Source organism: Rattus norvegicus, chromosome 4, assembly GCF_036323735.1.
Source record: "Rattus norvegicus strain BN/NHsdMcwi chromosome 4, GRCr8, whole genome shotgun sequence".
Taxonomy (NCBI): Eukaryota; Metazoa; Chordata; class Mammalia; order Rodentia; family Muridae; genus Rattus; species Rattus norvegicus.
Genome location: NC_086022.1, coordinates 183,706,174 through 183,718,676, shown reverse-complemented (window position 1 = coordinate 183,718,676; position 12,503 = coordinate 183,706,174). Strand labels below are relative to the sequence as shown.

At 40.4% G+C, this 12,503-nt stretch overlaps 1 protein-coding gene across 6 annotated transcripts in view; it reads left to right on the top strand.

The window, feature by feature from the left end:
• Positions 1-12,503, top strand: part of Dennd5b (DENN domain containing 5B) — a 132,974-nt gene that overhangs the window by 102,336 nt on the left and 18,135 nt on the right. For all 6 annotated transcript variants that reach the window (XM_039108925.2, XM_039108923.2, XM_039108922.2 and 3 more), the window contains 4 exons: positions 2,509-2,590; positions 4,182-4,310; positions 6,486-6,607; positions 10,137-10,282. In XM_039108925.2, the coding sequence (XP_038964853.1) occupies positions 2,509-2,590; positions 4,182-4,310; positions 6,486-6,607; positions 10,137-10,282 (479 nt within the window). The remainder of the gene's footprint in view (positions 1-2,508; positions 2,591-4,181; positions 4,311-6,485; positions 6,608-10,136; positions 10,283-12,503) is intronic.

The window sequence follows — 12,503 nt, the reverse complement described above, 5'->3', positions numbered from 1 at the left end:
GAAAAAAAACTGATTCCCACCAGTTAGTCTTTGACCTTTATATACATGCCATGACACATGTACATAAGCGCGCGCGCGCGCGCGCACATACACACACACACACACACAAATGTATTTTATAACTGGGGATGTAGCTCAATGATAGAACACATGCTTACCATGTGAAAGGTTCCGTTTCATCCCATAACATGAACATGACACACATACACACACATTTCTAAATCCTTTCATCCTTTCATTGCATTATTTACTTTGTGTGGGAGGGCTCACTTGTAGCACATATGAGACCCTGGTTTCAACTTCCATCACCCCTTCCAAAAAACAAAATTAAAGGAACATGATAATTAAAACATTTTATTTAAATACTTAATATTGTTTTTGAGTCTTGCTTACTCTCTGCTCTGACTGGCTATTATTGTCTTAGTTTGACCAATAGCCTTTGAACTAACCTCTAATTGGTCAGTTTATTTCTCTCACATCTTCATAGTATCATTCCATTTACTAGCTGAAAAATAGAGTCTTTCCTAAATCTCTCCCTAAAATAAAGTTCTGAATTGACATTTAAGGTTTGAATATCTGGTCCTCAATTGTGTTGTCTAGTCATGTGAAATGGAGAGTCATTCCCTGACCATTTGACTTTGTACCCGAAAGGAATATAGCACTTTAATACCTAGCTTAAGCTAGGCCAGTCTCAGATAAATATGCCATATTTCCTGCACGTGTGTAAGACAGTTTCCTCAGTGCACACTTCCCTGAGTATCAAAGAGATCAGTGTTTTAAAGTACCAGTTTGAAAATTTCCCTTCCTAAGCTAGGTGTTGAGACACACTCATTTAAATTTAATTAAATTAATCAGTTAAAATCCAGCCCTGGGAAGACAGAGTGTAGGCATAAATTTTTTGCAACCTACTTTTAGTAAAGATTCAACCTGTCCTCTGGCCCACCACCCAGCAGAGGCAGTGGAAGAGAAGTTATTAGGATGTGTGGTAGTGGGCCTGTCGAGCCATAGCCATAGTTCTTTACAGTGAACTCGATCTTCTTGGACAGCAGTTCAGTCCCATAGCAAACACCAAACACAGCTTAGCAGCTACAATACATACAGTCCTTTCAGCAAGCAGACACCAGGCAGTTGTAGTTCAGTCCTGAAGAATCCACCAGGCTTACCAACCCGCCTGCAGCAAGGCCGCAGAAGTGGCAAGCTGCCGGAGGAACCTCACAAGCAGTTCTTGAGGAGTTTCTCTCAATGGCGGCATTATCACAAGTTGAACTCAACAAAACTCTGTAAGGTGAACCAATACATTTGCGTCTTTAGCAAAGAATAGCAAAGTGGAGCAAACCAAGCCAAAGCTCACTGCTATCTTCCACCGTCTGTGGGGTCATATTTATATTCCTTCAACAAAAGGTCTTCCACGTGTCTGCTACATCCAAACATCCTTCACCTCTGCTCAGGAAAACAGTCTTTCACATGTTTGCTTTAGCAAGACGTCCTTTCACCTGTGTGCCCCCAGCAAAACACCATTTGACACAACTAACTTTCCAAAGAACCAGAAGTTTCCACACTAGCAGAGGCAGATGGATCTCTGAGTTAGAGGTCAGCCTGGTCTACAAAGAGTTTCAGGATGGCTAGTACACAGAGAAAATCTTGTCTTAAAAAACAAAATAAAACCCAACAACAAATTTTTTTCAAAATTTACAATTTCATGTTTAACCTTAAATGTTTTCTGGCCTAAGGACGTCCTGGGCTCAATCCCCCAGTGTCACATAAACAGGGCATTGTATATGTATATGTATCATGTACGTGTAATCCTAGCATGCAAAAGTTAGAGACCAGCCTTGGGTATGTGAGACTTTGTCTCAAAAAAGCAAAAAGCCATAAGTAGGTTTCCAGTTCATGAGTCCAGAGTTGAAGGCTCACATACTTAACAGCTAATCTCTCAAATAATTCCCAGCACTGTGAGAATGGATAACTGTAGCAGATGACCGGCCCTGTGGCCAGAATTTGCATATATCGCATGATTTGCTAGATGTACTTTCATAAAATTTTTGTTTTAAATTTCCAAATGTAGCCACAGCTTTAGAAAGAACACAACTGTTTTATTGTGTTAATAAAATATAAACGGTCAGCCCTGAAAACAAACACAAACAAGTTACATTATACATACTCAAGTTGTATTTATATATTTAGAAATATATATACACAAACACATATCTAGTGACAAAGAAAAAAGAGTCAGTGATTCTGAAAGAGCAAAGTTGTGGGGAATGGAAGACACATGGGAGGATTTGGAGAGAGGAAAGGGGAGGCTGGCATGATGTATTTATATTATAGTCTCATGGGAGTATACCCCATCAGTTCCAGCACTTGGAGGCTGAGGCGGGTGGATCTCTGTGAGTTCAAGGTCAGCCAGGGTTACACAGAAAGACCCTGTCTTGAAAATCAAAACAAAAAACTGAAGTATGAATTCTTACTGTTATTGTCCTAATACTTTGCTAATATTTTTCTATGTAGTTGCCCTTGGACCAGAAAGAAGAAAATCTGACTCAGGAGTTATGTTACCGACACTCAGAGTCTCTCTTATTCAAGACATGAGGTATTTGTTACACATGATAATAAGTGATATCTTTGAAATGTAGCTTCCATGTAAATTGCTCAAGTAATTATAACTACACCTTTTGCTTTTATATTCTGAAGAAAGTATCTTCATAATTTAAATTTTTTATTTATTTATTTATTTTATCTTAAGAGTATATGACCTGCATATCCATACATAAACCATATGCATGCCTGGTGACCACAGCGTTCAGACAAGGAAACCGTATCTCCTAGAACCAGAATTAGAGATGGTTGTTAGCTAACTTGTAGGCACTAAGAACCAAACTGAATCTTCTGCAAGAGCAGCAAATGCCTTAGCTGTTGAGCCATCTCTCCAGCCTCAGTTTTAATTGTTTTACTATCATACTGTTTTGTTTTGTTCTTTTTGACATTAAATAAAAAGGGAAGGTGGAGCAGAAAAGTTTTCTAAACTGCAACTTCTCTTGTTTAGGTTTTTGAAAAGTCTCTAAAGTACCTGTTATCTATACATATATGGACCAAAAATGTATAAATAACAACAGGTACTTGGCAGAAAAATTGGTCTCAGAAAGATAGTTTTTTTTTTTTTTTTTTTAGGTTTTTGTTTGTTTTTCAAGATAGGACTTCTCTGTGTAGCCCTGGCTGTCCTGGAACTCACTCTATAAACCAGGCTAGTCTCAGAACTCAAAAGATTGTCCTGTCTCTGCCTCCAGAGTGCTGGGATTAAAAGTGTATGCCACCACTGCCTGGCAAGTTATAGCTTAAAAAATACAAATATTAAAATTGGCATTTCCTGCCAGGCAGTGGTGGCCCATGCCTTTAATTCCAGCATTCAGAAGCAGAGGCAGGTAGATCTTGAGTTCAAGGCCAGTATGGTCTGCAGAGCGAATTCCAGAACAGCCAGGGGTACACAGAGAACCCATCCTGAAAAATACATAAAATACAAAATAACTGTAACATTTCTGACTTTTCGTGCCTTTCATGGAGGCACGTGTCTTTAATCCCAACACTTGGAGGTAGAAGCAAGCAAATGTCTGTGAGTTTATTATGACCTGGTCTACATAGTGATGTTCAGGGCAGCCAAGGTTAAATTAGAGAGACCCTGTCTCAAAACAGACAAAAAATTATATGACTTCTCTTAAAGTTGTAGTTTGTGTGTGTGTGCATGAGTGTTCATATGCGTGCGACACATGCATGTGGGACTGCAGAGCAAATTAAGCAGATCCTTGCTGATTTCAGTAGTTATCGGATTTTTTTATTTGTGAGTCTATCTAGATGGCATTATGGCTTTCCTAAGTCTTACTGTAGACATAGTGTGCTTCTCTATACATGACTTCCTTTAAGGATAATTTAAAAATGGAAAAGTGTTAAGATTGTACGATTATTTTGATTCTTTCACCTGTCACCATAACTGGCTGTTGCTTGTCGTCTATGCAACAGGAAGGACGTAAGACTCATGGGACTCGTGTCATCTTGAGCTTTTATTTTGACTATGATTTATTTGAAGTGGATGCATTGTTTTAAGAAAAAAACATTTCATATAAGTTGTCTAAAAACAAGATGTATTTAAATGCAAAACAATGTCTTGCTTTTTGACTCTGATTTTTCAGACATGTTCAGAACATGACTGAGATCAAGACTGATGTTGGACGGGCTCGGGCGTGGATAAGGTTGTCCCTAGAAAAGAAGCTTTTGTCCCAGCATCTCAAGCAGTTACTCTCTAACCAACCACTAACCAAGTAAGACACTGTCTTTCAAGATGTTTGTTTCTGCCGCTTGTGCATACAAAGGAAATTAATTGCATACATTGACCCACTCTCTTTTTCAGCATGAATCATGACTTATGAACACTTGCATTGCTGTTGTATAACAGGTGTATGCTTCAGAACTACCTTTGTAGAATACTTGATCATTTCTGGGAAGGCACACCAGACTTAATAGCCAAAGACCAGATTATTATTCTGTAATCAGAAAAATAAATGCTACCTAGAAGGTTGAACTTACATCAGCTTCATAGTATAAAACTTAAAATAAGAAATGAAGTAGAAAAAGAGAGTCTTTCTAATCGATAATTTTAATAGTTTAGATTCAGGAAACTAGTCACGTACAAGTCAGATAATTGTTAACTAGTTTTATATAGTTTCTGTCCTTATCAAAAATTAAAAATCCAGCCAGTCGATGGTGGCATGAGCACCTTTAATCTCAGCACTCAGAAGGCAGAACCAGTCAGATCTCGGTAAATTCAAGGCCACCTTGGTCTACAGAACAAGTTCTATAACAGCCAGGGCTTATACAGAACAACCCTGTCTCAAAATACCAACAACAAAAACCACACCAAGCTTAGAATGAGTATTAATTTTCAAGGAGTAGATGTGATTTTAAAAACAAGGTGTAAGGGCTTACGCTGTGATGCACCTGGTAAAAGGCTTGCCTAGCACGCATGAAGTCATTTGTTTGGTCCCCAGAACCAATTAAATGGGCTACGATGGCACATACCTATAACCCCAGCACTCTAAAGTCATAGACAGAAGGACCAAAAGTTCAAGTTAATCCTTGGCTATGTGTTGCAGGGTATTTGACCACACTGGGGAACCCCAAGATTTTGTTGTTTACTGGAAAAACCTGTTTCTACTTGTGGTGTGACTCAGTCCTAGCACACACCTTTAATCTAAGTGCTTTCTGTTTATTGTAAACAGGATTAAATAAAGTCAACCATAATCAAGAGTCAGGGCAAGCAACCAGCTGACAGGGAGTAAACATAAGAAAACAACCCATAGAGGATAAGAGGAAGTCCAGGGGACGACTGAAAGACACAGGAAGTAGAAGGGAGGGACATTCGGTTTGAAGGGAGTTTTTTTTGTTGTTGTTGTTTTTGTTTTTTTGTTTTTTGTTTTTTTTGAGAAAGTATGAAAGAAAGATTGCTTCTGGGACGCTGGCTGAGCGTCAGCTAGATGCTTTCCCTGCCTCTCTGAGCTTGCAGGCTTTCAGCCCTAGTATCTGGCTCCTGAGTGTTCTTTGGTAAAAAAAATCAACCAATTGAGATTTTGTTAAAAACAACAGCTATATAGCAAGTTTGAGGCCAGCCTGGGTTACATAATTTAAAATAAAATAAAAATGGAAGCTGAGGAGATGGCTCAGTTAGTAAAGTGTCTACCAGGTAAGCAAGAGGACCAAGTTCAGGCCCCTCATACCTACACAGATAAAAAGCCAGATGTGTAGCATAAGCCTATATGCCCTTGGTGTGTATGTCGATCTTTCGGTGGAGGACACGGTACACAAACAGTGGATCCCTGGAGCTCATGGACCAGCCATTCTAGTGAGGTCAATGTTTTACCTGTGTGTATGTCTGTGTCCCACATTTGTGCAGGGCCACAACAGGCCATGAGAGAGTGTCCAATATCCTGAGTCTGGAGTTACAGTTACAAACTGCCATGTTTGTACTAGGAATTCAATCTATGTTTTCTAGAAAAGTAGCCACCGCTTTCAATCATTGAGTTATCTCTCCAGCCTCGGGTTTGAGGGTTTTTTGTTTGACTGATTGATTGATTTTTTTTGTTTTGTATTTTGCTCATGTGTATGTATACAAGAGCCACAGAATGGAAGTCAGAGGACAACTTGTGGGTGTTCTGATCTTTCTTTCCCCCATGTGTATCTCAGGGGTTTAATTACGGTCGTGAGGGTTGGCAGCAAGTGCTTCTACCCGCTGAACCAGCTCACTGGTTCAGGAGGTATTAACTTTTAATCATTATTTTTAAGAATGAAAATCATGGTTTTGGGGATGGTAGAGCACTTGCCTAGCAAACACAAGGCCCTGAGTTTGGTCCTCAGCTCCGAACCAAAAAAAAAAGTTTTTTGAAAAAGAAACGAAAAATGAAAATTGTAACGCTACTTTGTGCTTACATTAACCCTTTCAGGAAGCTTTATAAGCGCTATGCTTTTCTACGCTGTGAAGAAGAAAGAGAACAGTTTCTTTACCATCTGCTTTCCCTCAATGCTGTGGACTACTTCTGCTTTACCAGTGTGTTCACCACTATCAGTAAGTCTGGAGAACTGACTTTAAGTAAACAGCTGTCAGATGAGCAGGCACGGTGACAAATACTTCTGATCTCAACACTTAGACGGCTGAAAGAAAAAAATTGCCTGTTCAAAACCAATGAATGCAGGCTATGTATCCCGACCCTTTCTTTAAAAAAAAAAAAAAAAAAAAATACCACAAAAAATCCCTGGCTTAGGGGTCGGGGGATTCCCCACACTCTTGGAATGAAAGAATTCACTTCTTGAAAAGTGAGATGTCTCACAGTACATGGAGACACTGACATCCATTTAGGAATGTAGGGACTCCCTAGCTATTGGAAGTACTGCCCAACACCGCCCTCAGCGGCCATACTGTGCAAGTGCCTCAATAAACAAACTGCCCTGGGCTGAACTTCTGCCCGGATGAGCCTGAGCTAATCCAAGGGCTATCCCACTGCTCACTGTGCCAGTGGAAGGCTTTGTTGAGCCTTGAGCAAAGTCAGCATTTTTCCTGCCAGTCTTGATTTCCATTTTACAGGTTGATCCTAGGGACAAGCATCATCTGTGCTCATTTCTGGCTCAGCATCTGCTGTCCAGAAACCCAGGCTGTGATAGAAAGTTTGACTTAGGACAAGGGTGAAATGCACAGAGCTGCAGTCTGTGTTTTTTAAAAAACACAACAAAAACAAACAAACAAAAAAACCCTAAAAATATCAGTAAACATCATTGTCATTTCACTGGCTAGAACTGTGAAGGCTCTGATTTCTGGTCTCTGGTAGAAACAGATAAGGAAAAAAAGAGTTAGGAATTAATAGAGCCAGCTTAAAATGCCCAATATCTAATAAGGTATTATTATAAGATATTAATGTCTAATTAGGTAATATCTAATAAGATTATTGGCTATATTATTAGATACTTATAATAATATCTAATAAGATTATTTTATCTTATCAGGTATCTAATAGTATCAAAAAGTAATAACCTAATCTCTAGTTCATTTAGTTACTAAGTGTATAAGGATCTAAGTTATTAGAGGTAAAACTATAACTCACTTGTAGTGCACTTGCCTACCATGTGTGGAACAATGGGTTCAATCCCTGGTTTGTGTGTTTGTTTTTGATTATCTAAAGACTGGGCAAGTAGCTCCAGTAATCCCTGTTGAGCAAGAGGTCAAGAGTTCAAGACTGGTCCAGTCCACACAGGGAAGTTCTGTCTTGAAAGAAAGGGAGGTCTAGCAAGATACCTGAGTGGGTAAGGGCACTTGCCCCAAAGCCTGACAACCTAAGTTCAGCTCCTGTAGTAGAAAGAACCAATTTCCAAAGGTTGTCTGTCCTCTGAGCTCTACACATACACCAATCACATATGCAGGTATATCCATATGCACACACACACAAATAAATGGTTTTTTTAAGGTTTTAAGAGAAAAGAAAGGTCACTTAGATGGCTAAAAACATGATCATCCTCAGCTATTGTCAAGGCCAGCATGAGATGTATGAATCAAGGCTCAAAACAAAAGCAAATGAAAAAGGACTAGCAAGATGTCTCAGCACAAAAAGGCACTTTCTACACAATCCAAGTGACTTGAATTCCATGTCTGGAACCCATGGAAAGGTGGAAAGAAAACCAGTTCTAAGAATTGTACTGTCACCTGCGCATGAGCTATGACATATGCAAACACTGTCACAGGCACATCACATTTCACAGTAATAAATAAGATGCCTAAGAACCTCCAAAAACATTCTTGTACCTTTAGGTTTCTTCTTTCTGAGAAACTTTCAGTTTGAGGCATTGGAATCTATAGAGAAATATTCTGGTGTCCTAGTTTCCTCTCTGCTGCTGTGACACTCACCATGACCAAAAGCAGCCAGAGGACAGTTTGTTCCAGCTTAGAGGTCAGGGCTAGAAACTCACACAGGTAAATGCTTGAAGCAAAAACCTCAGAGGAATGCTGACCTGGACTTGTCCACCAAGAGGTGAGTACTCCAGTTACCTGACACTTTTCATAGCCTAAGAAGGGAGTCTCAGGTAAGGAGTTACCCAGATCATATGAGCCTGTAGGCATGTCTGTAAGGTCTTTTTTTCTCTCTCTCTCTCTCTCTCTCTCTCTCTCTCTCTCTCTCTCTCTCTCTCTCTCTCTCTCTCTCTCTCTTTTATCTTTCTTGACTGTTAATTGATATAGGAGGCTCCAGCCCACTGTTAGAGGCACCATTCCCTACACAGGTGGTCCTGGTATAAGAAAGGTAGCTAAGTATCAACCTGTGAGTGACCCAACAATCAGCGGTGTTCTTACATGGTTTCTGCTGTAAATTCCTAATTTTTTTTGTGCTTTCACATTTGAGCCAAGATCCATGACAGAATGCTAACATCTAGTGGTGAGCCTTTCGGCTTTATATAGGCTCTGCACATCTAGCTGTCCCAGATTCCTCATGTATCTGAGTTACCACAGTAACCTAATCCTAGCATTCTGTAGGAATTGGTTCTCTCCGCTTCTACCACATGGGTTCTAGGGATTGAACTCAGGTTGTCAACCATGGCGACAAGTACCTTAAACCACTGAGCCACCTCTCTAGCCTTCATGACTACATCTTAAAAATTGGCTGAGCGGGGTTGGGGATTTAGCTCAGCGGTAGAGCGCTTGCCTAGGAAGCGCAAGGCCCTGGGTTCGGTCCCCAGCTCCAAAAAAAAGAATCAAAAAAAAAAAAAAATTGGCTGAGCAGTGATGGTGGTGGTGGCACATGCCTTTAATTCCAACACTCGGGAAGCAGAGTCAGGCAGATCTCTGTGAGTTCAAGGCCACTCTGGTCTACAGAACAAGTTCAGGACACCTAGGGCTATACAGAAAAACCCAGTCTTAAAGACAAACAGAGGCTGGAGAGATGGCTCAGTGGTTAAGAGCACTGACTGTTCTTCTAGGGGTCCTGAGTTCAATTCCCAGCAACCACATGGTGGTTCACAACCATCTGTAATGGGATCCGATACCCTCTTCTGGTGTGTCTGAAGACAGCGACGGTGTACTCACATATATAAAATAAATCAATATTTTTTTAAAATGATCCTAAAAAGCCAATTATTAGGGGCTAGAGAGATGGTTCATTTGCTAAGAACACTTGTTCTTGCTGAGGATCTGGGTTCAGTTCCCAGTACTCATGTAGTAGCTCATATCTCCAGTTCTGCAATTCCAGTTCCAGGGGATCTGACTCTATTCTTTGACCTCTGAGGTCACTAGACACAGATGAGTTGTATATACATACATATATACAGCAAAACATCCATGCACATAAAAATAAATAAGCAATGTAAATCTTAAAAGCAGGGGCCGGAGAGATGGCTCAGTAGTTAAGAGCACTGACTACTCTTCCAGAGGTCCTGAGTTCAAACCCCAGTATCACATGGCGGCTCACAACCATCTGTAATGGAATATAGTGTCCTCTTCTGGTGTGTCTGAAGACAGCTACAGTAGACTTATATATAAAATAAATAAATCAATCTTTAAAAATCTTAAAAGCATCTAGTTCTGGGATTTTTAAATTCACTTATGTGTTTCCTTTCAGTGATTCCTTATAGATCAGTGATCATTCCAATTAAAAAGCTGAGCAATGCAATCATTACCTCGAACCCGTGGATCTGTGTTTCGGGAGAGCTGGGAGACACCGGAGTGATGCAGATTCCAAAGAACTTGCTTGAGATGACTTTTGAGGTAGGTTGCCTAGCACCTGTTCCTGTTCTACAGGAGATTTCTGGTTTGCCTTTCATTCTTCTTTAAACAAATGAAAGGAACATGCAGATATACAGGATTGCTTTGTTATTGTACACTTACAGTTGTCTAAAGCAGGTTACACGAGTCGCTTTAGATTTTTATTGTTAAGCCCTGTTTTCCTACTCATAGTAGGCTTCCCCAGGTCCTATTCCTTGATTCCCAGTACCTGACACAGGACACGACAGAGAATGTTAACAAAATGCTATCTGCAAGTGGTCCTTAGGACCAGAGAGCGACATCCTTGCGTATGGCTCCTGAATCCCAGTGGCATTATAGAATATTTTTGATTTTTTGGTTTTTCAAGATAGGGTTGCTCTGTATAGCCCTGGCTGTCCTGGATTGTATAGGCCAGGCTTTCCTTTAATTCAAGGTCAGCCTGCCTCTGCCTCCCCAGGGCTGGGATTAAAGGTGTCTGCCACCATGCCTGGCCCCTGTGAAGATAGCTTTTTATTTTCTGGTCTCATCTAGTAGAATATTCTCATATGTTTGAACCCATATTCAGGTTTGTCCTGATATGTCAGAAGTAAAACAGATGAGAGAGAAGCAGTAGTAGAGTGTTCTGTTCTCATTCCTGTTCTCTGGGGTGTAAGATCAGCCACTTTCACTCGGAATCACAGTGCTCCCACAATGGACTCACTGTGCTCCTAAGGCTGTCTTTGGCTTTCTATTTGTGGCAAACTCACATCTATCTGTATATAAAAGTTAAAGTCTTAGCTTTTCTTGGCCCACCAATTATGGAACAAAAGCTACATTCTTAGTTCCACCCCACCCCCACTTTGGCATCCTCCCTCAGGAGGTCACATGATACCTTTCACTGATACACAAAGATAGCAAATGCTTTTAAAACTTACAACTCTGATCTTTCAGCCCAGCATATAGTAAATCAAATCATCTCATTATCCGATTTTTTTTTAAGTCAGGAGTTAATTAGCATCCATTTTTGCAGTTCCTATCACCATTGCTTTGTCTTGTACTTGTCCACAAAGGGCCAGCAAGAACATTGATAATCACAGTTTATTCGTAATTTCAGTTTCTACAGTTTTGGTACCTGATATTAACTGTGATCCAAAAATACTAAGTGGAGAATTCTTTTTTTAAAAAATGTGGGTGCTGGTCTGGTCAGGCTGGAGAGATGGCTCAGCGGTTAAGAGCACTGACTGCTCTTCCAGAGGTCCTGAGTTCAAATCCCAGCAACCACATAGTGGCTCACAACCATCTGTAATGGGATCTGATGTGTCTGAAGTGTGTCTGAAGAAAGCTACTGTGTGTGTGTGTGTGTGTGTGTGTGTGTGTGTGTGTGTGTGTGTGTATCTTTAAAAGAATCTGGCTAGAGAGATGGCTTAGTGGTTAAGACTGCTCTTCCAAAAGTTCATTTTCCAGCAACCACATGGTGGCTCACAACCATCTATAATGAGATCTGATGCCCTCTTCTGGTGTGTCTGAAGACAGCTACAGTGTACTTATATATAATAAATAAATAGATCTTTAAAAACTTCATAGAAGCTAAGGATGGTGGTGTATTCCTATAACCTTGGCACTTGAGAAGCAGAGACAGGAAGATCAGAAGTTCAGAGCCACCCTCAGCTACATAAAAAGTTAGAGGCTAGCCCAGGTTACATGAGTTCATGTATCAACACACACACACACACACACACACACACACACACACACACACACACAATCCAGGCATAGTGGCACATGCCTATAGTCTTAAGCTAGAAGCAGAAGAATTGCTGCAAGTTCAAAGCCATCCTGGTCCACATAGTGAAACTGTCTCAAAAACTGAACAAAATTAAAACTTTTGAAGGTGGGAGTTATTTACACATTCTTAGTTTTTGTACCAAGGAACAAACCCAGGGTCTCATACATGATCAGCAGGCATTCTGTCACTGAACAGCACTTCAGTCCACAACTTACATGTTTTTTTTTTAAATTGTGTACCATTATGAATAGCAGGGTAAAATCTGTGCTGTTCCTGGGTCAGCCATGAGTTCTGTGTTTGTCTAGCATGTCTGTGCTGTGTGTGCCACCCTCCCGTTAGTTACTTAGTAAACGTTTAGGTTATCAGATTAACTGTTTAGGTATGGCAGTTGCTTGTGTTTAACCTTTATTTTACCAGTGGCCCCACAGCACAGAAGTCGTGTTACAGAGAAGGATCCAG